This window comes from Amaranthus tricolor, chromosome 1 (assembly GCF_026212465.1).
Source record: "Amaranthus tricolor cultivar Red isolate AtriRed21 chromosome 1, ASM2621246v1, whole genome shotgun sequence".
NCBI classification, from domain to species: Eukaryota; Viridiplantae; Streptophyta; class Magnoliopsida; order Caryophyllales; family Amaranthaceae; genus Amaranthus; species Amaranthus tricolor.
The window spans coordinates 261,180-287,175 of record NC_080047.1 but is presented as its reverse complement, the minus strand read 5'-3'; the positions used below and the strand labels follow the sequence as shown (position 1 = coordinate 287,175).

Here is a 25,996-nt window from a genome sequence, read left to right as displayed (position 1 = left end):
TAATTTGTCCTACAATGTAGGTACTATCGCATGTTTGAGGAAACTCAAGAGGGCCTAAGAAGAAATGCTCCTGTTCATAGCATACACGGTTCCTTGCTTGCCGTTGGGGAGCTCTTGAGGTTGGTTATTTTTTTTTTTATTTAATATTATTCAAATGCTATGGATCTAGTTGGTACTTTTTACAAGTCGAAACTATTACTTTATACTGCCTCTTTCTCAACATAATGGGCTACATAATTAGAGGCATAGTCTGTCAAAAGATGTTTCTCACAATGGTAGTAAAAGTAGGTGGCCTATGGTGTTGTGCTTTTGAAAGAGATAGTAAGAAGAGTGGATAGCCGAGATGCTTATGTTAAGATGTTTGGGTGGTCATGTCCTAATTCCTAAGAGATAGAATTCAAAATACTTTCATTCGCTTGAGAATAAATGGGTATTTGCGATTATTAAAGGTTTCAGTTTCATTCATTTCATTTTCTATCCTGCAGAAATTCTGGCGAGTTTATGATGTCAAGATATAGGGAAGTTGCGGAAATCGTTCTCAGATATCTGGAGCATCGTGATCGACTAGTTCGTCTTAGCATAACTTCTTTGCTTCCTCGCATCGCCCATTTCCTTCGTGATCGATTTGTGACTAATTATTTGACGGTTAGTGACTTCTAGCAGCTATATTTGTGCTGTTGTATATCTATATGACACTTGTTCTGATTCGTTGATGGTTAGCTCCTCCTAACATATAAGTAATGCGCACTATTTGAAGCTGTTTTCTTGATGAAATGTTTATGAGAATGCAATTTTTTGGGACAGATATGCATGGAACATATTCTTGCTGTTCTCAGGATACCTGCTGAGCGGGCAAGTGGTTTTATTGCTCTTGGGGAGATGGCTGGTGCCTTGGACGGGCAACTTAAAAACTATTTGCCGACAATAATACCTCACTTACGTGATGCTGTGTGTGACTCTTTTCCATCTTTCTCTTAAAGTTTTAATCTCTTTGTTTTGTCATGACATTATTGGTGTACTTTTTCTAGATTGCTCCTCGTAGAGGAAGGCCTTCTCTGGAGGCTTTGGTCTGTGTTGGCTGCATTGCAAAAGCAATTGGTTTAGAATTGGAGTCTGATATTCGTGGCCTCTTAGATGCAATGTTTTCTGCTGGTCTTTCATCTCAGCTTGTAGAAGCGCTAGAGCAAATTGGCCTCAGGTTTGTTGTAAATGTTAGGTAGCTTAAAGGTGTTTGATGGGCTGCTCTAGGCCAGCACTTCTTTACCTCGTATGGCGTAGGTCCATATTAACCTGACGCAGACCTCAATTGAAAAGAAATTCAGCCATGCATTGCAAGTTCTATGTTTATCTTTAAATACTGGCGAGGTCCAGCCTGGTTTGTTTAATTGGCTTTCTAGAGTTTTTATCTTATTAAATTTTCTAAAGTTCCGTATGTAATATCTTCAACTGTAATATGCCTGACCAAGTGACCAGGTGTGGGCTGGAACCTATCTGATCCTGCTTCATGGCAAAGATTGGACCGACCTTGTTTAAGCATTTCCCTACTTGTTTGCCTTGCACAATTGTCAAATTCTTCTTTTAATTAGGGATTTTGCATTTTCAGCATTCCTTCATTGCTTCCAACAATCCAAGGTCGATTGCTTGAATGCATTTCTGTAGCTCTTTCAAGAACTCATCATTCTCAGGTGAGGCCAGCTGTGACAGGTCGAGCAAATGTGGTCAATATGCCTCCTATGGTTTCAGATGTCTCTAGCCCTGCTGTTGTGCAACTTGCTTTGCAGACTCTTGCACATTTTAATTTCAAGGTTTATACTTCTCTTGGTTAAGGTTCTATTTGTTTCTTTTTTGGTCATTTGGTGGTGTTTGAGTTCTATATAATGATTATAGGGCCATGATCTTCTTGAGTTGGCAAGAGAATTGGTTATATCTTACTTGGAAGATGAGGATGCAGTGACAAGGAAAGGTGCTGCATTATGCTGTTGCAGATTAGTTGCAAATTCTATCTTTGGCACATCTTCTCAGTTCAGTTCCACTAGAACTAACCGAACTGTAGGAAGGAGAAGACGTCTCATTGAGGAGGTACTGACCTTTAAATGCCACTTTCCTTTATACTTCTATTCAATGGCATGTTCTTTATCATTCTTGATGTCATAGTGACTGTGCGACTAGTATTAGTTTTAGTCTTTTGGTGCCTTTTCTAAATGTTTATATCATAGGCTGTTTGGTGGCTAGCTATTTTTTGTTGATACCTATTTTCTGGCTTATGAAGCAACAATGGGTACTTATATTATGTCAGCCAATAACCTTAGGGCAGTGTGTTTCTTCTCAAAATTTAGTTTCTGGGCTGTCAAATAATCTCTGGAGGGCACTGGAAGAAACATGTCTGCACTTAAGTTTGCTTTGACAGTCTTTATACTTTAGCAACTAAATGGTCTTGGTATAAAGAAAACAAAACTAAATGGTCTTGGAGAAATATAGAAATTGTGAGCTTGAAAATTTCTGGTTAAATTACATTTCAAGGTTATGGATTAGTGAAAGGGTTCTGCATAGTTGTGGGAGATTACGTTTCTGAATCACTCACTCATATTCTTTGACCCGTGATATATATACATATATATATATATATATATATATATATATATATATATATATATATGTAGTTTATCAACTATGACTGATAAATGTTCTTAGCTATCGTTTAATTTTTTTTCTTACCTCTACTTATTTATTTGTGAATTCCTGTTTTTTCTTTCCTACTTTATGTCTTCCATAGTACTTACTAATATAAAACTATGTGCCTTGAACAACAAAATGCTCTTTTGAGTTAATAGAGAAATTTTTATGGCATACTGGAACAATAATTTTTGTTTAAAAATAGGTGCAACAATGTAAAATTGGCTTGTTCAACTCTCGAGATTAGGGATTCTGAAGAATAATTGAAACACAACTGAAGATGGCTGTTGAGTTATTTTTTTTCGGAGTATTTATTGCAATGAATCTTTATTTAGTAGCAACTTGTCATCTGATAAATCTTGCCTTCTTAGAGACAGTTTTTGGATGTTCGATTTTGTGTCTCTTGTCATTATTAGCTGATATTTTGTGCCCCTGCTAATTTGCTGATGTATAGTTGCCTAAATAGTGAGAAATTATTGGCTAATTGGATATATTTTTTATGTGATTTTCTCATGTAGATTGTGGAAAAGCTGTTAATGGCTGCTGTGGCTGATGCTGATGTTAGTGTAAGGCTTTCAATATTCCAGTCCGTGCATGAAGAGGGAGGTTTTGATGATTTTTTGGCGCAAGCTGATAGTTTAAGTGCTATCTTTGCGGCTTTAAATGATGAGGTAACTTTTGAAATGTTGTGGGGCCTGTGAGATCCTTGTGCATCCTCAATTATTCTGTATTGTTTCACTAAAATGTTTCTCATTCTTATCTAATTACTTTTTCTGAATGAATATGGTTTTATGCATTATATTGTACTGTTTTTATTCAATTATTTCTGTGCATTTGTTAAATCATCAAATGAAATGATATTTATAGTTTTTTAACTTCTGGAATTTATTTCGTGAAATCGGGTGGGTGTTGGAGCAGAGTTACATATAAAAGAAAGTTCCATCATGGAGTCTTTTTCTGGCTACGTTTTATCTTAATTGGTTATGATTTGTAACACAGGTTTTGCTTGCAGGATTTTCAAGTTCGTGAATATGCAATCTCTGTCGCTGGTCGTTTGTCTGAAAAGAATCCTGCATATGTTCTCCCAGCTCTGCGTCGTTATCTCATACAGCTGCTCACTTATCTAGAGCAAAGGTGATTAGGAATTAGGAAGGTCATTGTGAACAGCTTACATGTTGATATTACATGTAGCTTTTCCCTTATTTGGGAGAACTTGATTATTTTCTCGCTTAATGAACCGATGTATGTTTGTACAGTGTGGATAGCAAATGCAGAGAAGAAAGTGCAAAATCATTGGGTTGCTTAATACGTAACTGTGAACGTTTAATACTCCCATATATTGCTCCCATACATAAGGTATAAGAGATGTTCTTTTTAATGCTATGAATGTCAGCAATGGGATGTCATTTGTGTTCATGAAGCTTTGTGTGTGTTCTACTTTCAGGCCTTAGTTGCAAAACTTCGTGAGGGATCAACGTTAAGTGCTAATACTGGCATTATCACAGGTGTATTGATTACTGTTGGAGATCTGGCTAGAGTGGTGAGTTGCTTGATTTATAAGATTTGGTAATTGATGATATGTATTGCAGGGAATTTGGTAGTGGAAAGAAAGGTGAATTTTTAGGCCAAAATTATTATTAATAAAAATAATATTATTATTTTTGCATTGGGCCATCATATTCTGCTTCTTGAGGCTTCTGTTTTTAAAGAGCAATGCTTATCATTTTTTTTTATTTTTTTATTTTTGTAAAGTTGTAGTTTAGGTCATGCTTTGACTCTTTTGCGTGAAAGTATTTGCCTTTTACTATAGAGCTTTTCTTTTTCTTTTAATTTCTTTTATTTTATATTGTTGTTATGGTAGTTGATTTAATGAGGTTGAGGTCATGCCTCTAATTTTATCTTGTTTGTAAGGATGCTTGGTGACTCTTTTTAAGGATATTAGTGGTTTTGAATCATGGGTGTTACATCTTGCCTTCTTGCAAGTGCCTTTTTTTGCTGAACGTGTCAATTATATATAATTTTTTCTCTAGAATCTTAAATTTTGACTATTTCTTCCATTGATGCATTGTTATTTGGAATCGCGGTGTTGGAATTGGCTTTTTGTTCGTGTAGATGAAGTATCAATCAAAAACAACCACCTTATTTTTACAAGGGTATGTTTGCCTACATCCGATGTTCCAAAACATCGCCTTGGTAGAGAATGGAGACTATATGTGTTTTACTTAATAGCATTAGGCTAATAGAATATACACACACACACACACACGTAATAATAGATATTTCCTGAGAGCTAGGGTGATGAGAACTTGACACGTTATTACTTGTTACCAACAATCTCACCCTACAAGAACAAGAAAGTGAAGGAACACTTGGGAAATAGTCAAATAGATGAGTAAGGGGAGAAGTTATTGAATTTTTCTAAGGTAAAATCATCCCTGCTTATTATTGAGTTGATGACTTTCTTTTGTGGTATAGTTTATCTTTTTGGAGCTAATTTTTTCAAGGGTGTTTGCCATTGGCTAAAGATTTGTGTTGTTTTCTTTCTTCGTTGAATTTTGTTTTTGTGGTTCAATGGTCGAGTGTCACTAAGATGGATGAGTTGGAGTATTCCAAACGATGACATAAGAAAAAATTTTGGAGTCACCGATATTGAAGATAATTTTAGAGAAAAATCATTTACGGCTGTACGTTGGTTTGTTCACATGCAAAAGACCTAATTGTTACATAAGTGGAAGATTGGAACTTTGAAGAGCTTAGATGAAGGGGTAAGTTGAAGATGATCTAGATAATATGAATGAAGAGTGACATGAAGGATTAGTATTATATTAGAAATGAATAAGGAGATATGTAGATAATCATTGGCATTGACTTTTCTAGTTGTAGATTAGTATTAGATAGGGTTGAATTACTGAGGCTGAATAAAGTATAATTTTTGTTACCAATATCTCTCTTGTGGATGTATATGGTTCAAGTAGTCAACCTCATACTTTTAGGGCTAAGGATTTGACAATGTTGTTGTTGGTTCAATGTTGGTGTGTTTCATTTCTTTATTACGTGAAGCTCAGTTCTTTGATCAGTGTGTGACACGCTATTTGATCCACCCACTCTAGGCCCAGGCCCAAGGACAACAACAAGAGGGAACAAGTCAGTTATGGCAAATAACAGCTCAGCATAGGGATTACAGTTTATTGATTTCTTGGTGACCTGTAAATGTTGTTAGGGGCATTCTTGTAAACGTCATTCATACCCAGTTGTCTTTATATACAGATGTTGTATTGTAATAAGGGTTCAACTGTTTTAATAGTATCTCATTGAAAGCATTGCAGTAGCTCGAAAGTGCTATAACCTTTTCTTCTTTCTGTTTCTATTATCTGATTGGGAACTAAGTAAACAGATTTCAACTCAATTGATAACAGTGTGTTTGGTATCTTATCATCATACGTTCATAGTTGTATCACCTGGGTGGAGATCTGATTTTTGTTTTTATTTGATTTCATACTCTTTACTTGGTTTAATGTAACCTTGTGACTAATATTGGTTAGCTGTTAAATGTTTGATTTTAAAGAAAACTGTTGTGAATGATAGATATATATGCTCATCTTCAATAAACATTACATTTGTAGGGTGGCTTTGCCATGAGACAATATATACCTGAACTTATGCCATTGATAGTAGATGCTTTGCTGGATGGAGCAGCTGTCACAAAACGAGAAGTGGCTGTTGCAACCCTTGGACAAGTAGTACAGAGCACTGGGTTAGTTACTAATTTAGCATCTAATGGAATCTATATTATGTTCACATGGTTTGTGTTTTCTTGTTAGGGTTTTGGAGCTATTAAATTTTATCTAGGACAGTGAAGAACCAGGACATTTTTTTTTGGTGGGCTTGTACTAAGTGAATTTTTTCTTAATAATTTTGAAATCTAAATATTCAACGGAAAAATTAGAAAATGTTTCACTGCTATATTATTTGGTTATCTCCAATTTATCATAGTCTAATTTAACAATGAAACTTAGTGGCCGTAGAATGTCAATTATTGATTAGAAATCATAGAGAAATGTGGTAAAAAAATAACTCAATAGTGACACTGAAGAAGTGTTCACAAATTATTCTTCGTTATAAGGTGGCTCTTTTCTCAAGCTATAATTTAATAAGCCTCAGGCTATCTTGATGTTATTTTTGTTAAACTTAGCTGGTAAGAAAGCTGATATATTATGGTATTTTGAGCTTTAGTTAAGGTTTCAGTATGAACAGTGTATTGCATGCTCTTTGGTCTTATGCGTATTTTTGCCAGGTATGTCATTGCTCCTTATAATGATTACCCTCAGTTGCTTGGATTACTCCTAAAATTGCTTAATGGTGACTTGGCATGGTCAACTAGACGGGAAGTTCTGAAGGTATGTTTGTGGTTCAGAATTTTGAGACTGCTAGGCTACTGGTACTGATTGCTAGTACATTGACATCTGTCCCAGGTTCTTGGTATCATGGGTGCATTGGACCCCTATGTTCATAAGCGAAATCAACCAAACCTTCCTGGATCTCATGGGGAAGTTACGCATACGAACACTGAAACAGGTCAGCACATTCGGTCCATGGATGATCTCCCTATGGACCTTTGGCCATCTTTTACGACATCATCAGAAGACTATTACTCAACGGTACAAGTTTCAGCAATTAATACATCATAAGTTGTCATTTTTGTCTATTCTGTATGGAACTGAAAAATCAATCAATTTTTCTTCCAGTTGTAACATATAAAAATGGGGTTATTATGATTGCAGGTTGCTATTAATTCCCTCATGCGGGTTCTTAGGGATCCTTCACTTTCTAGCTACCACCAAAAAGTAGTGGGATCTCTCATGTTCATATTTAAGGTGATATGATAACATGTTTTGTTTGGTGGAATTTGTTGATATGATGTCCATTGTTTTTGTTTATCGAGTAATTTTGAACTATATTGCATCCCTCATTGAAGTTTTTTCTGTTTTGTTTTTTTGGTGAGATAAGTCTATGGGACTTGGTTGTGTGCCATACCTGCCGAAGGTTAGTTTTTTTTTCTCACTCATTACTTGAATTATGTTCATATCTGTAATTTTGTTTCTCATCCATTGCTTAAATCTATGCTCATTTATGTTGTTTCAATTCGTAGAGTTCATTTGCTAAGTACCACTTTGTTTTGCACTTCAAGTGAGAAAGTTCAGTATGTCAACCTAAAACTATTGGCATTCCTGGGCTGGCTTTTACTTTTTCTGTGTTAAATTATATCATTTATGAATATACTTGACTCATAACGGGTTTTTGGTGAACTTTATGGTTATAAATTGAAAATAAGCTGTTCGAACTTTGAAATGAACTCTAATTTATTGATCAAAGTTACTTAGAATGCTGTGGGGGTACGTATAGATTTATTTATATTAATTCAGGTTAGTAAACAACAAAGTTCTAATACTGTTTGCTTTTTCAATAGAATATTTCTGAAAGCCAAAGCTATTTCCCAAGGTGAAAGCCTTTTTGTGAAAACTGGCTTTGGGGAAATTACTAATAATGTTAGGTTCTGAAGCAAAGGTTAAGCTTGCTATTTCTCCTTTTATATGTTTTTTTATGTCAACCATCAAGCTATTTCTTGTTCTATATGTTCTAAAGGAAAATTTGAGTTTGGATTAGGGGAAAACCACTTACATTCTTGTTGTAAGGTGGCTTATTGTAATTACAGACGACTTTTTTGAGTGAAGAGTGTTGCCTATGTCCTTTGAATTTTATTAACTTATCATTTACTTAGCATTTGAGGCATTTGCCCAGCTTCTCGAAAGAGATAACTTGAGAAAGCCTTAGGGTGAAGAGTTTGAGGCTTTATAAACTAATCCAACTTTTAATAGAAAACTTTTGGAAGGTACGGTCAATTTTATGGACGGATGTGTACTATGAATGAAGAGTCTTGCACATGTCCTTGAAATTTATGACTTGCTGTACATCCGTGTGGGAAAAGAAGTTTCTGTTAAGGTGCCATGAGGGCAGTTCTAAAAACGTGATAGTTGGAGTGAAACTCATGTGTCTTAAAAGGATTTTCTACTTTATGTGTTTGGGAAAAAGAAGCTTATATAGTGCTATAGTGGACTAAGGCCGATTGATTCTTCGAGGAGTATTCCATTGAGAAGATTCATAGGAATTGGGCTAATTGGTGATCAAGTATTTCTGTTCGAGGACTCCTTGTCTTCTTCTATTGTATTGTTTTTTGAATGATAATATCAACATACTTTTATCTTTGAAGAAGATAATTCAAAATAAAACTGTAATGGTAATACTTCTCCAATGTTATTGGATTTCTACTATATCATGGGTAACTTTCCTCAAATAGCATAAACTTGACCAGTTTGCTACCCTTAAAAGTGGTTGATTCCTTCTGCTTCCCTTACCAATCCATTTGAATACAAACAATAGAAAATATGTCCTCCTTTTCATCCTAAATGTTCAATGATTCTATCAAAACCAAATGTTATTTCCACTTGAAAACTATCAATACTCTGGGATGATGGTTCTTTGTGGTTGCTCTTTAGAAAGACATTTTTGTTTATGTTGTTTATTTTGAAAGATAAAAGATAGGTTATTTTGTAACATAGATATGTTTCATTTAGCATGAAGTGGAGATTTTCTAGAACTGTGCCGTGCTCTTACACTTTTGGAGTTGCTGATTTATGTTGCTTTTGGTTAAGGTTTTTTCTTCCGTCTAACCAATAAGTACATTTTTCTTTGTAGGTGTTGCCGGATCTCTTCCAAATTGTTCGTGCATGTGATGATAATTTGAAGGATTTTATCACTTGGAAATTTGGAACATTGGTGTCTATTGTTCGTCAGGTAATTTTGCAGTCAGCTTCTTCGCTCATGATTCTTTTTAGTCTAGCCTTTTCAAGAATTGGTCTTTTTGGAATGTATGCATTAACTGAAAATGTCATTTTTCTGCAGCATATCCGTAAGTATCTTTCGGATCTGCTTGCTCTTATTTCTGAGCTTTGGTGTTCCTTTACTTTGCCAGCTGCCAACCGTTCCGTGCGTGGTTTACCTGTATGCTTGTCGTACATTCGCTTTGCTTTTTATGCTACATCATGTTCGTACATCTCACTATTTTGGTGGAATCTTTATTTATTTGTTTATGCTATGCTCCTACGTTGTGCCCAGGTTTTACATTTGGTAGAACAACTATGTGTGGCATTAAACGATGAATTTAGGACATATCTTCCTGCTATTCTTCCTTGCTGCATACAAGTTCTGAGTGATGCAGAGAAATGTAATGATTATACTTACGTTCCAGATATTCTCCACACTCTTGAAGTATTTGGAGGTGTGAAAAGTCCATTTTTTGCAGTTTTGCATGCAAGTGGTTATGGATTTTTTTTCTCTTCATTTGGATGATTGGTATGGTTTCCATTACAGGAACACTGGATGAACATATGCATCTACTTCTTCCAGCACTTATCCGTCTGTTCAAAGTTGATGCCTCGGTGGATATAAGACGTGCATCCATCAAGACTCTTACTAGATTGATTCCTCGAGTTCAGGTTGTCGTCGCAGGCTATTTTTTATCGACTAATAATTTTTTCTATTTTAAACTTCTGGTACACATTTGTGCATGACAATTTTATTTGTTTTCAGGTTACTGGTCATATATCATCTCTTGTTCACCACTTGAAGCTTATCTTGGATGGGTTAGTTTTTGTTTTATTTTATTTTTTTTTATATTTTTAATTTTAATTATTTTTAATTTTAATTTTACCCCATCCCCCAACTAGCAAAATAGATTTAAATTGTGCTTGCAGCTGAAATTCATGAACAAATGGGACATCCGAGTGATCATATGATTATCAATGCTATTTGACTTTGTGATCAATAATAGAGTAACCGCAAGATGATTAATCTGGAAAATGATAAAAAATTTAAATGACCTTTAGTAAAATAAATAGAACGCTAGGGATTTTTTTTGGGGGGGGGGGGGTGGAGCGAAGAAGGATTGCAAGAAATCAGGATTTTATTTAGAGATAGGAAGATTGTTAGAACAGTTTTAAATTTATGGGAAGGTGAATACATGAATTGTTGAAGAGAGAACCATCAAAGCAAAGTGTCTAATGTCTAAATGACATGCTTATTGTATCAAGTATCAACCATTGAACATGCGTTTCCTTGGCCGAGATTTTTAAAGCTGTGTTTAGATTGAGTTTGATTTGAAGTTATTTGATGTCATGGTTTTCAAATCTACCCAATTGTTCTGATAGAAAATGTCCAACAACAATGCCCACAATGTCAATATCTTAATCCCAATAGGTTTGGCTACATGAACCAAACTTGACTACTTGAAAAATCAACAAGTATGCCATAGCCTTAATCCCAAAAGATTAGGGTCGGCTAAATTGTTGAGACCTCAAAACATTTCATGCTATCTACAAATAAAACATTTATTCTAGTGATCATCCACATATATTTTTATCCTTATTTTATGTTTTGTCGTATGAGATTTGCATAAATCCCAGTTCTTCATATTCTTCACTTTTGCTATCAAGGTTATTTTTGGACTATATTTTCAAGTAGCAATACAACAACAACAACAACAATGCCAACTTGTCATTTGCAACTTGTCATGGTTTAATACAACAAAAATAATGATGCTAGAACCTCAATGCCAAAAGATTGAGGTCGGCTACATGAACCAATATATCTTTTTAATGGTCGTCCGCATGGATTCTTCTACATTCATTCCGATTTTCTACCTTCTCAGTTTACTCTAGCTCATTAATATCCTTATCCACTCCTGTTCTCGACGTTGTCTGCGGTCTTCCTCGCCCTCTATTTAAGTCTCTCGAACTCTCGCTCTCTATCTTTCTTACCAATTCGCTTATACCCCGTTTTTGCACATGTTCTAACTACCTTAAACGATTCTCTTTCATCTTTTTCTCAATATTTGCAACTCCTAAACTCTTTCTTATATATTTGTTTCAATTTCCATCGAAGCATTCGAATTTGCGCTACTTCCATCTTTCTACTGTGATCCTTTCTAAAAGCCGTACATTCTGATCCATATAGTAGCGTCGGTTAAATGGTCGTTCGATAAAACTTACCCTTTAACTTTAAGAGCCCTCGATCACATATTCTAGTAGCCGCTCTCCATTTTTTCCACCCACCCTTCATTCTATGAGTCACATCTTGTTGGATGTTCCCATTACTTTGAAATATGAACCCTAGGTATTTGAAGCATCTACTTGAATCGATTTCTTTCTCTTCTAGCTTTATAGTGTTTCTCGTTATCTCGTTTGTGCTAAAATTACATTCCATGTACTCTGTCTTGTTCCGACTTAATTTAAAACCTCGTGACTCCAAGTCTTGTCTCCATTATGGATTAATAAAAATAATAAATTAAAAGGATATAGAAGTATATCCAACTTGATTTTCAAAAAAAAAAAAAGTATATCCAACTTGCATGTAGAAGGTATCACTTGGGTTTCTTTTACCTTTTTTGATAATGTCTTTTACCCTTTCAACAAAGTACAGTAATCACAATTTTATAGTTTACATGGGAGAGAGGGAGAGGGAGAGGGAGAGGGAAGAGTTCCAAGGAAAACAGATACAGATCGACAATGGAGAAAGACTAAAGACTAAAGAGTTGAAGACAATGGAGAAACTCTCAATTAAAAGATGATTACGGTGGGCTTTTATCCTTTGGCGACCAAAAGCTCCAAATTTATCCTTGATATGGTTAAGTTGGAGCTCTGAATTCCATATTTAGGGCTTCAAAGAAATTTCTGATCTAGAGCTTTAAAGAAATTGCAAACCCTAAAAATGTCTGCATAAATGTCATGTATAGCATACGCAAGGTGCGTGAGGTGTGGAGGCGCATAAGGCGGTAAAAAGGCGTGACTTTGAGCCTCCTGTATCTTGCTACGCCTCGACTCAAGGGGGCATTTGAGTAGTCACTTTGCACCTAGGGGCACGCGTTCTAAAACACAGCCTGTACCATCTCAGATAAAAAAGAAAGAAAATGAGAAGAATTAGAGGTTGAGTGAGCAGATAACAAAATATCTCTTGTTTCTTTCCCACTGTAATTGAGGGTATACATTTTCTTAATTCTCATTGTCGTCTACTAAATTTTGATTTGATATAATTTTCGGCTTTTTATTGATTATTGCTATTTTAATACATCAGCAACAATGACATTTTTCTGATCCTTTCAGATTAATTCGGTGAAGATTAAATTGGTAAAAGTGATGAGGTGAAAAGGAAATTGAGGTTTTAGAGAGAGAAAATGAAGCAAAGGAGGGGGAGATCAACTTCAACCCTAAATGAGTCACACGCTGTTAACATGACCTGATTTGTCTATTGTAACAGTTGATATTTAAGGAGGGACCTGGCGTTGGGTATAAAGTTAGGACGAATGAGAAATTAATAATGGCTGCAACTATTTATTTTAAAGGGCCTAAAGTTTGGAGTTGGATTGCCATCATCATTTTTATCTTATTATAAGTGTTCTCATGGACTTTAATTTTTAATTTATTTTAAAAAATTACATTTTGGGCTATTAATGAAAAAAGGAGTGTTATCGTTTTATAAACTGTGATATCATTTTCTGTTTTTATTCGTTGGAGGTCTTGGTGTACATTGTATTTGTGTTATGAGTGTTGCTATAACAGGTAAAAGAGTGAGCAACTTTAATTTTGGGTTGGAGGGTTTGACTTGCTGTTGGTAAAATTCAAATGTATCTTGAGTACGTAAACTGTAAAGAGTGGTGTTGTGGTAATTGTTCTTTCATGGTTGTGGCTCATGCATTTTTTAACTCCCATATTTTTTTCTTTTTCTGGTTCTATGTGCGCCCTTGCAAAATCCAGTTCTCAAATTCTGCTTTTTTTGGTTGTGGGTGCTGCAGACAGAAATTCAAACAATTTTAATTTTATGTTCTCCTTAGACCTGAAGATTTTACAATCCCGGTCTTGATAACATTGGTTTAATTTGTTATAACAGTCTACCCTTCTAACAGTTATCGAGCTCCAGGTCATTTAAGCACCAAGGAAACCTTGTATTTTAATACATTAGGAAGTGTCATTGAGTTTGCTAATTTGTTCTGTAAAATTAAAGTTGAACTAGGAGAACTTTATCCAATGCTTGATTGGTTGATGGGAAAGTTGAAACTCTGTGGCTTTGTTTCATGATTTAGAGGTTGAGGAATTTTTTATATTCCAAGAATTCATCAGCGATGCTTTCGTTTTCAGGAAGAATGATGAACTCCGAAAGGATGCTGTTGATGCACTTTGTTGTCTCGTCCATGCTCTTGGCGAGGACTTTGCTATTTTCATCCCTTCTATTCACAAGCTTTTGGTGAAACATAGGCTCCGGGTACTTCATTTTCTTTGTCCTGGTTTGCATTACATCCTTGGTGATTTTTACTAGTGATTTGAATAATTTTTTCTCATATATATCTCTGATATATATATAATTCCAGCACAAAGAATTTGAAGAAATAGAAGGACGATTCCGGCGGCGAGAACCTTTAATTTCCGGAAGTACAGCTGCTCAAAGATTAAGTAGATGCCTTCCTGTAGAAGTTATTACGGATCCTGTGAATGATGTAGAATACGACCCCTACAGCGATGGAAGCGACATGCTCCGAGATGTCAGAAGCCATCAGGTGCCTTATTCTGTTTTTAGGTTTCGCATCACATGCTACAAGATGCCTAAAAGCTATTGTTGCACTTCATTGTTAGTCTGATTTATCGTAACACATCAGGTGACAAGATGATTATCAGGATAATTGATGATAGTTGTATCAAAAATTGTTCATTCTGTTTGGTAGATCATTTTCTAATCTTATTATATATATATATACAAATGTCAAGCTTAACAAACAAACAACATCCTAATAAAAAGACCAAACTACCCTTATTAAGTCACGTGCATAGTGTAAAAATGCGGTAATGGCCGCAATTGCGGTCGCGCTAACGGAACAATGATGTGGTAACGGGAGTGATATGATTATCGTAACGCCTAAATATCTGTCAAATCATAATATCTTTTGATACGATCCAAAGTCAGTTTTTTTACACCTTTAGAGCGCAAAAAATATTGATTCGTCTATTTTGGAAACCTTGACATCATGGCCGATGCGATGCAATGTGATGCGGTCTTGTTTATACACTATGCTATTGTGCCTCTTTCTTCTATTATAGATGTAACACAGAGGAGGTGGAGTCCCTTGAGTCGCATCACAATCCATCTAATATTTTTGTTTTACTTTTCTTTTGTATTCTGTTATTAGATAGAATATAGTTGAAGACTTCTATTGTCTAAATATGTTGGAATCTTGTAAATAGTTTATTCTGATTCAAGACATCCGATAGCTGAACTCTACTCTGTTGGAAAGGGGCAAAAAAATCAAAGAAACATGTGTACAAATGAATAAAAATATTTTAAGATTTGTAAATATGTTATAATTTGTTTTGATGTAAGCATCAACTTATTCAGGTTAATGATGGTCGCTTACGTACTGCTGGGGAGGCTTCTCAACGCAGTACCAAAGAAGATTGGGCAGAATGGATGAGGCATTTCAGTATTGAACTGCTTAGAGAATCTCCTTCGCCAGCTTTGCGAACTTGTGCTAGGCTTGCACAATTACAAGTATTAATAATTACTTCTATTTCTATTTTTATCTTGATATATGTATAGTTTTTAAATCCTTGGAGTCTACAGCCTTTTGTAGGGAGAGAACTATTTGCTGCTGGTTTTGTCAGTTGTTGGGCTCAACTCAATGAGACAAGTCAAAGACAATTAGTTCGACAACTGGAGACAGCATTTTCTTCGCCTAACATTCCCCCTGAGATATTGGCGACTCTTCTGAATTTGGTATACTTTCATGTTCTACTGCCTTTTATGTTTCATGGATGGAGTTTCCTAACATCTTCCACTTTGTGTTCTGTATTTTGTTTTTTACACTCGCATCATTTGCCATGCATGTTAACCAATTTGCATTCATTGTCATCAGTTCAGTTTATTATCCTCCTCCACTTCTCTATTGTATTCTCTTTCCTGCGCTTTTTTGCTTTCTTTTCTCTTTTCCAAAACAAAAGGCATAGGTTTGGTGAAGATGCATCCTCTAGATTTGGCCATAGAATGCAGACTAACTTGGTAGCCAAGTCTGACTATCATGGGATCAAATCTTGGTCACTATTAGTATTACCTTATTGATCAATAAAGTGTAAGCCTCTAATTTGAGTAAAGTCTAATTCTAGACTCATTACTACTATACTTTTAATGGAGAATCTATAGAACACAAAGCTTTTGCTCAGTAGCTAAGTCATAATCCCATTTTGTTATGTTATGCTTTATATCCCTCCGTTTCTTAATGAAGTTCCCACGAGGAATGTTCTTGGGAACTAAGAAATATGTAATCTTTTGAATAGTGAATATATTATTTTATTGAATAATAAAATTTGATGGAGAAAAAGTGAGGACCATAAACATTTTAAAAAATATTAAGTTTGTGGAAAAAAATATAGAGACTAGAATTAATAAAAAATGTTTTTATAAAGTTAGTGGGATGTTATAGGGACCATAAGGAATATAAAAATATTAAAATGAATTTAGTGGTAGATATGTGGGAACCATAAGCATTATTAAAATAATAAAATGAGGATTAACAATGTTATTTTTGTCCAAAATGTGATATAAATAGAGAGATTCTTTATGGGAACAAATGAAACACCTCAAAATGACAAATGGAAACTTCTTTAACGAATGGAGGGGGTACTTTTTTTCTTGGAAAAAATAATCTCAACATTGTATTCTCTGCATTTTCGGAATTTGAGGAGAAAGAACTAAAGGAAAAAAAGTATTATGGCACATTGCTTTGATGGTGATTGTGCAAAGTTGTTGAAGCACAATTCATGTGTCTATGGAGGTGTTTCTGTTTTATGTAATCCTCTCTTGCTCTGTATATGTCCTTTGATTGATGTCATTGTGGGCTAAGTTTACTGGCTTTTCAAGTGTTACTCAATTGAGGTAGTTAAATTAAATTGGGCTAATCTGTAACTTGCTTTCTTGCTCGAAGGACATTTTATATCTTGTGGATGGTATTATGGATGTCAAATTTCTGTCTGGCTTGACATCTAATCTTTATGCAATCAAATCTTCTTTTTACTGATATTTGCCACCTGATCTACGTAGGCAGAGTTCATGGAACATGATGAAAAACCTCTTCCTATTGATATACGTCTTCTTGGAGCTCTTGCAGAGAAGGTATATTTTTATCTACATTTCCTTGTTTTCCAGCACACACGTTTTGTGCAGCCTTTTGATTAGTTGTGTAATCTTTGCTTATCTGTGTAAATTCTTTCAATTAATTCATATCAGTGTAGAGCATTTGCAAAGGCACTGCATTACAAGGAAATGGAATTTGAAGGTCCACGATCTAGAAACATGGATGCAAACCCAGCTGCTGTTGTTGAAGCACTTATACATATCAACAACCAATTGCATCAGCATGAGGTCGTCAAGATCCATAGACGAGCTCATTTCAAGTTTTATCCATACCATATGTTTGCTGATTATTGTTTCGTTTACAGGCTGCTGTAGGAATTTTGACCTATGCACAACAGAATTTGGATGTTCAATTGAAGGAGTCATGGTATGGATTAACAGGTCTTGAATTCTTTGCAATTTGCGATTTGTTTACCATGGTTGCACGTTTTTATGTTTTTTCATGTAGGTATGAAAAGTTACAACGATGGGATGATGCTCTGAAGGCATACACTTCAAAAGCAGCTCAAGCAACAAATGCTCAAGCTTTGCAGGAAGCAACATTAGGTGTGGATCTAGTTAACCATGTGTTTTTTTCTTTGGTTTATTTGTTGTCTTTTTTTATTTGTTTTATTGTCTTTTTTTCTGTGCTAGAAGAAAATTATGCTACCTGTTGTATATTTTATTGCTATAGATTTATGAAATAGTAGTTTATTTTGATGAACTGCTTCCAAGGGATAATAGCTCACGTCCTTAAGCTAGCATAAAATAGGTTAGCAACAAAGTCAATAAAAATATAAAATGCCTCTTCTATTCTTAAGTTTTTGGGATTAAGGCTTTGACATTGTTGTTCTTCCTCCATCCCCAAGTAAATGCAAATGCAGTATTTCTTTTTCGCATGGACAAAAATTTGGATTACAAGGTAATTTAGGTCCTTTTTTTGTGTTGAACTAACACCTTTTGGGGAATATTGTAAACTTAAGTAGAGATAAAAATCAAAAATAGAATTGTTGCAAGTAATCTAAACTTTCGGGAAAGTGAATGAGAAATGGAATTAGAAGTGGTAAGCATTGAATCTTATTAGGGAAAATAATTAATTTCTATGTGTTTTCTTTTATGTCGATCTTTTCTTTCATCCTTTTTTCAGTTGAGTTTTCTATAAGTACCGTGTGTGGTAAGTGGTAAGCATTGAATCTTATTAGGGAAATTAATTAATTTCTATGTGTTTTCTTCTATGTCGATCTTTTCTTTCATCCTTTTTTCAGTTGTGTTTTCTATGAGCACTGTGTGGGTATCATAGTGTAAAAATGCGGTAACGGTCGCAATCACGGTAACGGAATATTGATCTGGGAGTGGGAGTGATGCGGTTATCATATTGCCTAAAAGTCGGTCAAAATTATAAGATATCCCTTGATGCGGCCCAAAATGCTATTTTTTACATCTTACAACGTGGGAAATATCGGTTTGTTTATTTTGAAAACCTTTACAGCGCGGCCGATGCGATGCGAAATGGCCTTGTTTTTACTCTATGGACTGGGTATAGAATTTATACTTGTTATTCTTAGGTGGAAAGGGTTGTTACTTATTGCCCAACATGATGATAAAAAGCTGATGTAGAGTGTGCAGGGCCAAGCTTAAACAGTTAATACTACCAAGAAACATATCATCTGACGTCTCTCACAAGTTACAGTCCTTTAAACTCAAGTAATCATAAAATTTTTCAAAAGCATAGCCTTTATGGAAACTGTGAAAAAAATGCGATCGCGCATGCGTATACGGAAACGGTCGAGTTGCCGCGGTAAACAACTATAACAACATAGTAATAACGCGATTCTTGGTCGAGGTGTTGTGAACTTTTGGAAAAAATCACTTGGAATTTTGTGCTTATAATTGCATTTTTAGCTGAACTACTTTTATTATGCAATAATATGCACATAACTATTGTAATTGCCCTATATCAGGCACTTGTAGTGGATAATTATTCAACTTATTAGTTTATTAGTTTTTTATTTGCTAAAATTAGAAGTATAGTTTAAGTAATTTGTAATGATTAAAGTTAATGGCTAGTAATGAAATTATAATATAGAGATGTTAGAAAAACTTTTTCTACAATTTATGGTGATTTTAGAAGCAAATTTTCTAAAACCTCTTCTTGAAAAATAACGTTGTAATGGACGTTACACGTTAGGTGACGGTCAACGCGGCGTTTTTACCGTGAAAATTCATGTGTAGTTATTTAAGGGGATTTAATGTCACAGCCACTCATAAGTTACATAGCAGCCATTACATAACGGACAAATTTTATTCTATGCTTAGAAGTTAGAACATAAAGAGGCATAGGAAAAAAAATTTAACGACTTTGGGATCCACATTCTCGAAACTGTAGAGGGCCATAAATTTTGAAGAATATTTGTAAGCTCAACTTCTGAATTCCAATCCCTTTCTAATGGCTCTTGTCCGTAAAATAGGTTCCATGCCAGCTGGGTATTGTCCTCATTCTCTGCATAAAATTCGTTGATAGGGGAATTATGTTTTGAAGAGAGGTGATATAATTTAGGGAACAATTCCTTGAAGTGATGGAACCCCATCCATTGATATTGCTTTCAAAGTAGTAGAAGGAGAAAAAGAAGGAATTACCTAGGATATTGCTTTCCAAGGACAGAAATAATTAGATGATGGGCTGGCCCGTACTTCCCATGTCGATGCATAAAACTCGAAATCCCCTTTCCCTTCCTAGAGAGAATCTCTCATGAATTTGACCGCACTAAGTTTTAAAGCTTTGGTATTGTTGTAGTCATAGAGTAAAAACGGTTGTTATTGCAATAAGGAAGCTTTGATGCGGTAACGAGAGTATGCGGTTATCGTAACGCCTAAATGTCGGTCAAAACATTAGATATCCCATGATACAGCCAAAAATGTGGTTTTTTTACACCTTTAGAACATGGGAAACATCAGTTCATTATTTTTGAAAATCTTTACAATGTGGCTGATGCAATGCGATGCAACCTTGTTTTTACACTATGGTTGTAGTATAAATTCTTACTTATGTGCATGATTATGATCACATATTACATTGACGCGACTTCACTTATATGTTCTGTTCCCCACTTATAACTATGTAACAACCTGTCCAAAACTGGAAATTAATGCTGTATGTAATCTGTATAGATAATTGACAAATGTGAATTACTATTGCAAAGTTTATTCTAACAATTTTCACCACTATGTTGTGAGATGCTACACTGCAGTATTGCAAACATGCCTGCCTGTGCAATCTTTTCTTGTGACCGTTATACATCTTCATGTTGGTCAATTGAGAGTAAATAGCGAGTAACCTCTGCACAGTGAGTTAAGGTCTGTTTATTGCCATTTAAATACAAGTAGAGAACGTGTTCTCTTCTTAACATAGCAGGCTTCAGAATCTGATAGTAAGGCAACAAGTGCCTTTCTCTTTTGGACGAATGAGTCCTTAAGCTATGCTATTCGGTTCAGGGTTAACTTTGTATTTGTTTTAATCCGTTTTAATTTCTCTTTGTTGAAATGTTCTCATGGAGCCTTCGTTTCGTATAGTGTCTACTTTAAATTAAAACTCTTTATTTTTCCTTGTTTTGAAGGGCGAATGAGATGTCTTGCAGCACTAGCCCGTTGGGAGGAGCTCAACAATCTGTGCAAGGAGTATTGGACTCCAGCTGAGCAAGCAGCCAGATTGGAGATGGCGCCAATGGTTAGCTTCTGCTGTTTTTTATATATTTAATTGGAAAAAGTAAATTGTCTTGTTCTCATATTTTAGCGAATGTACAAATTTACATCTTTAATGGTGCTTTGATGCAATGCATTGGCTTTTCGCTAATTTGGTTCTTCCAGGCTGCTAGTGCTGCTTGGAACATGGGTGAGTGGGATCAAATGGCAGAGTACGTTAAAAGCCTTGATGATGGAGATGAAACTAAATCTCGTGTTTTGGGAAATACATCTGCCACCGGTGATGGAAGCAGTAATGGTACATTCTACCGGGCTGTTTTGTTAGTTCGACAAGGGAAGGTGGGTTTACATTTTTCATGTGTTTTGCTATGTTTCAAATGGTTTTGTTTGTTTGACTTTTACAATCATTTATTAATATTTTGCAGTATGACGAAGCCCGAGAATATATTGAGAAGGCAAGAAATTGTTTGGCCACAGAGCTGGCTGCTCTGGTACGTTTTATTCAAATTTGGTACCCTTGTAACAATGAAACAAAAATGAGTTAACAGTTTGATAACCTAATAATGATGAAATTAATGTTTAGCATTGCAATATGGAATATCGTATTAGTCTTTGGTTAATTGATTGGCTATCAATGCTATTTATCTATGTGAGAGTTAGCATTTATCATTAAAGAAAATCTTGCAATAAGATATACAGGCAAGAGCAACTGATGGAGTGGGAGTAAGAAGGTGAAGCAAAGGTAATGATGGGTTGGAGATTTTTGGAAAGCATAATGTTGATGCATTACTCTGAATTTCGGACTCCAAGGTTATTAGTGATAATTTTCACCTTATGTTTTTAACATATCTGAAGTGGCTGTTCACAGAACATAAGAGAGATGGTGACTAGGACTAAGGACTAAGGAGCCAAGGATGCTTGTATTAGACAGTTAAATTTATACTATTATGTTGATTCTGGGTTAATTTTATAAAATTGTTTTATGATTTGTAGAAGATTCCTAGTTGGTTTGTTGAGGGATGAGAGAAGACTGATGAGGTTAGGATCACTTTTGTGTGTGTAACTTTTGTGAAGCAAAGGATGCTTGCCTCTCAATTTTTGTGCGGGCAACTAATGAGGGGTTTATAGATCAAATGAGCTCTCTCAAGTCTCACCTACTAGGCTAGTTTCTTAGGATTAGCTTTTTCATTTGATGCAATAGTTATATTGTTTTATTTTCAAGTCAATCCATAAAAAAAGTGAAGTCTGTTTTTTATCGCCCATGAATTTTCTGTTATATTCTTTTTTTCTTTTTTTGGTGGTGCACTGCCACTTGAATCTAGTTGCAATCCATTTTTTTTTACTTCTTCCTCACTTTGTTTAATTTCCCAGTTTACTATGAGACAGAGGACTATACAAAAGTTACTCTTTTTCTCTTATTAAATGGTAAACTAAATCAGACAATTAAAAAATTTTAAGCACAAAAATTAAATTGATACTTGTTTGGCATATAATTTTTTTTCTTTACATGATATATTCTATACCTAATCGTTCTTGAATCATTTTAAAAACATTTTAGGCTGCATTCCATGTTCCAGTTCCCGTTGCTTATACCAATTTGAATTCCATTCCGGGTAATAGTGTTTAGAATTTTTGATTCTGTTAGACCCCTATTTTCTTTCATCAGCCAGAAAGTAAAGGATTTAGGAAAGCTAATGTAATTAAAATTAATGTAAAACTCTTAATCATCAAAATTTGTTTGTTAAATTTAATGTATGATATTGCTTCATCCAGTTTGTCAACCTTGCCCTCCGCCCAGAGGTCCACCAATTTTCTTCCCACTTAAGCTGCATTGTTCTTGATTCCCTATCAATTGTTGCTCTCTTACAGCTACATTAACCACACTCACTACTGTGATTGCTCAAGGGGTGAGCTTTGTTGACACCACCCTAAAATAAATCTTATTAACTTATCCATAGTGTTTAACAATTGAATAGTGGCTCCATATGTTCTTTTATGAGCAGTAATATATTGTTTTCATATTGATAAATTTAGCCTCTATGAGCTGCATATACTAGGTTTGATGATGATGATATATACCTAACCCAACCCCTGGCTTCTGTTTTTCTTTTTCTTCATTCAAATAATTTTGAATCTGATGTCCCTTATTTCGATGGACCAAAAATTTATTGTTATTTAGTTTGGACAATAGTAGAACGGCTCATAAAATCATGTAACGTTGTTATTTAGTTTGGACAATAATTTTGAATCTGATGTCCCTTCTTTATTTATGTAACGTTGTAGATGTTTCCTACCAAGGGTTAATCGGAAATAACCTCTTTGTTATCACTGAAAAGAGTAAGGGTGCGTACATCCGATCCCAATCCCACCGGAGGTGGGAGCCACTCAATGCATAGGCGTAATGGAATGTTGAAGCTATTTTCATCTCTCCTGGGAACAATTTTGTTATTCATATGCATTAACATTGTTCTTTGGTTTATTTTTCTTTAGTTTTACACTATAATGAACTATAATAAAATACTTAATTAAATTATGTGTACTTATTTATGTGAAATCATAGTTGATGTTTGCAATCAAAGGTCTATTGGGTCAATCTTTTTGTTATTACAATAGTGAAGTTGCATTCATTTGACACCGAAATCGGCCTTGGCAGGAGCCTATTAGCGGTATTGGGGTAATGAAATGTTATCAATTTGGTAACCTCATACTGTACGCGATGGCTCAGTTAACAGTGTAAACTGCTTCTCTTTTAAGGTGTATTCAGCTTGACTAGATGTCCTTGTTATAGGTTTTGGAGAGTTATGAACGTGCATACAGCAATATGGTTCGTGTTCAACAATTGTCAGAATTGGAGGAGGTAAAGTAGCAACCTTATACAAGCCCTGGAGTAGTGTTTTTGGTTTCCTAACCTTTTGCTTTTATATTCTTATTGATCAGGTTGTTGATTATATTACCCTATTTGGTAATCCAGGCGCGGAAGGGCGTCGCACACTGATTAGAAATATGTGGACTCAGCGCATACATGGAGTGAAGCGTAATATCGAGGTTTCTCTATTTTTTTTCAAATTTTCAGCAGCATTATATTAGCATATCTATCTCTGTTTGTGTATGTCCAATTGCGCATGCATATAAGATTTCTCATCATCCCAATTTATTGGCACATGACACAATCTAAATGGCTATAGGCTACCCTTGCATGGGCTGTGTGCATGATGCCTCACTTTCTAATTCCCGTTTATGTGTTACACAAAAATTGCTCTTTTATCAGCTTATATTATGATATTACATGTACTAAGTCCACCATATTTCAAGGGTACTGCTCTCTAGGCTTAAATGTATTGTTTAGAAGTACCCATTTGACTCTGTTCACTTGGATCTGTAGGTTTGGCAAGCTCTATTGGTTGTGAGAGCACTTGTCCTGCCTCCACAAGAAGATATCGAAACTTGGTTGAAATTTTCAACTCTCTGCAGGAAAAGTGGGCGGATTAGTCAAGCCAAATCTACATTGATTAAACTTTTACAGGTAATGTTGCATTCAAACAAAATCTTGATTAGTTTTGTATCTACATAGATAATTGTTTTCGTTTTGTATTCTTCAGATTTCGCTTATTTATAAATTTATATTCGCTCACACATGTACAGTATGATCCTGAAACATCTCCAAGAAATCTACATTATCGTGGACCGCCTCAGGTGATGCTTGCATACCTGAAGTATTTATGGTCACTTGGGGAAGATCACAAGCGAAGGGATGCATTTGCAAGGTTGAAGGTATTGTCGAATTTCACTATAATGCGAAGTAATTTCAAAATAATATGTAGATTTAAAGTGACCTACTCTTCTAAATATGAGTAGGATTTAGCAATCGATCTTTCTAATGCGTCAAATATTTCAACCACCTCTCAAATGATGTTGACAAATGCCTCAACCCCGGGCACTCATCTTATTGCTCGAGTATATCTCAAACTTGGCACTTGGCAACGTGAACTCACTCCTATACTTGATGATGAATCTATCCAAGGTAACTACTTTTTAATGAATATTTTACAGAGATATAATGGATAGTGTTCAATGTGAATCTAGCTATGTGATAAATTATCTATCCTATGTTGCAGCCATAATAGGTGCATTAGGAAATGCCACGCAATGTGCACCTAAATGGGGGAAAGCTTGGCACTCTTGGGCTCTGTTCAATACTGCTGTGATGTCACATTATACTCTTAGAGGTTATGCAAGTACTGCAGGACAGTTTGTAGTTGCAGCTGTCACCGGATATTTCCACTCTATAGCATGTGCTGCGAATTCTAAAGGTGTTGATGACAGTTTGCAGGTAAAATCTAGTGGCCACAAGCTGAATATTATTGCAATCAGAATCAGGGTTCTTCACCTTTTTGATTTTTTAGGGAATAGGTTTTTGATGCATTGACATGCAATCCTGAATACGCCTAAAGGGTATATCATTAAATTAAAATCATTAATAAAATTCTCTGACAAATTGAGCTTCATGTTTCCCATGTCAACTTTTGATACGGTCTTGGATCATTCAATAATATTCCTACCTTCTTCATTGTACATCTTACTGGAATATCTTCTGAAACACATCTATAACCTTGCAACATGTGGGCTTTGTTTTTTTCCTTTTCTGGATTTGTAAAGTGATGCCAAGAAATTGAGGGCAAGACAAATGCATGACATCAAAAGAATGAAGTGAGATTTGCTTGGGTGGGGTGAGGTGGTGGGGCCGGTGCTTGGTGAAGGATAGATCGACAAATAAAGTATGAATGTATGATCAATTTTGCATTTGAAATTGACTGTTGGAACAACTTGTCTTTGCGAATTTGGAGAGTAGACTTAGAGTTTCTACAATAGCTGCATGAAATTAGATATAGGTGCTTAGGCCTTCCTATTGCATAAAACTAGGAAAAGCATTGCTTTTCCACCTACTACAGCTGCTCCACAGCTAGATATTCTATTTCATGCTACGAATATGCTTGTCATATAATCTCTTTTTAAAGCTGGTATGTTTGAACGAAGAATAGGTTTGGTGACAAAATTTATGTTTTCGCATGAAGTACAATTTCTAAAATATATTTTACAATGATCTATTTAAAAAATTCCTAACATATGCCTGCAGTATATCTTCTGTGCCGTACTTCCATAGCGAACACGATTTTTATACAATTTGGGATAACAAAACAATATTTTTGCTCCGCTGTTTCTCATTGTAAACTTGGTAGTTGGTACCATACGTTTTGAGATATTGTGTTTGTCCATATATTTATGTGCTTTTTACTATTGAGATCTGGATTTTTTTTGCTCAAATCATGTCAATGTTTGGTGTATGACAAGCTTTAATATT

The 25,996-nt window shown here is 35.1% G+C and overlaps 1 protein-coding gene across 2 annotated transcripts in view; it reads left to right on the top strand.

Moving 5' to 3' along the window:
• LOC130821519 (serine/threonine-protein kinase TOR) overlaps nucleotides 1-25,996 on the top strand; it is a 37,055-nt gene that overhangs the window by 3,118 nt on the left and 7,941 nt on the right. The window contains exons 5-41 of one of the 2 annotated variants that reach the window (XM_057687319.1): nucleotides 21-119; nucleotides 486-645; nucleotides 805-948; nucleotides 1,029-1,198; nucleotides 1,604-1,805; nucleotides 1,888-2,079; nucleotides 3,192-3,344; nucleotides 3,686-3,807; nucleotides 3,930-4,029; nucleotides 4,118-4,213; nucleotides 6,297-6,427; nucleotides 6,968-7,070; nucleotides 7,146-7,331; nucleotides 7,455-7,547; nucleotides 7,681-7,716; nucleotides 9,427-9,525; nucleotides 9,634-9,717; nucleotides 9,847-10,009; nucleotides 10,102-10,226; nucleotides 10,321-10,373; nucleotides 13,920-14,043; nucleotides 14,150-14,335; nucleotides 15,169-15,321; nucleotides 15,394-15,546; nucleotides 16,867-16,938; nucleotides 17,053-17,187; nucleotides 17,265-17,326; nucleotides 17,408-17,505; nucleotides 20,553-20,662; nucleotides 20,803-20,976; nucleotides 21,063-21,128; nucleotides 23,426-23,494; nucleotides 23,575-23,682; nucleotides 24,020-24,160; nucleotides 24,280-24,408; nucleotides 24,493-24,658; nucleotides 24,753-24,967. In XM_057687319.1, coding sequence (XP_057543302.1) covers nucleotides 21-119; nucleotides 486-645; nucleotides 805-948; nucleotides 1,029-1,198; nucleotides 1,604-1,805; nucleotides 1,888-2,079; nucleotides 3,192-3,344; nucleotides 3,686-3,807; nucleotides 3,930-4,029; nucleotides 4,118-4,213; nucleotides 6,297-6,427; nucleotides 6,968-7,070; nucleotides 7,146-7,331; nucleotides 7,455-7,547; nucleotides 7,681-7,716; nucleotides 9,427-9,525; nucleotides 9,634-9,717; nucleotides 9,847-10,009; nucleotides 10,102-10,226; nucleotides 10,321-10,373; nucleotides 13,920-14,043; nucleotides 14,150-14,335; nucleotides 15,169-15,321; nucleotides 15,394-15,546; nucleotides 16,867-16,938; nucleotides 17,053-17,187; nucleotides 17,265-17,326; nucleotides 17,408-17,505; nucleotides 20,553-20,662; nucleotides 20,803-20,976; nucleotides 21,063-21,128; nucleotides 23,426-23,494; nucleotides 23,575-23,682; nucleotides 24,020-24,160; nucleotides 24,280-24,408; nucleotides 24,493-24,658; nucleotides 24,753-24,967 — 4,672 coding nt within the window. Of the gene's footprint in view, nucleotides 1-20; nucleotides 120-485; nucleotides 646-804; nucleotides 949-1,028; nucleotides 1,199-1,603; nucleotides 1,806-1,887; nucleotides 2,080-3,191; nucleotides 3,345-3,685; nucleotides 3,808-3,929; nucleotides 4,030-4,117; nucleotides 4,214-6,296; nucleotides 6,428-6,967; nucleotides 7,071-7,145; nucleotides 7,332-7,454; nucleotides 7,548-7,680; nucleotides 7,717-9,426; nucleotides 9,526-9,633; nucleotides 9,733-9,846; nucleotides 10,010-10,101; nucleotides 10,227-10,320; nucleotides 10,374-13,919; nucleotides 14,044-14,149; nucleotides 14,336-15,168; nucleotides 15,322-15,393; nucleotides 15,547-16,866; nucleotides 16,939-17,052; nucleotides 17,188-17,264; nucleotides 17,327-17,407; nucleotides 17,506-20,552; nucleotides 20,663-20,802; nucleotides 20,977-21,062; nucleotides 21,129-23,425; nucleotides 23,495-23,574; nucleotides 23,683-24,019; nucleotides 24,161-24,279; nucleotides 24,409-24,492; nucleotides 24,659-24,752; nucleotides 24,968-25,996 lie in introns of both variants that reach the window. The other variant, XM_057687315.1, reaches the window with a different exon arrangement.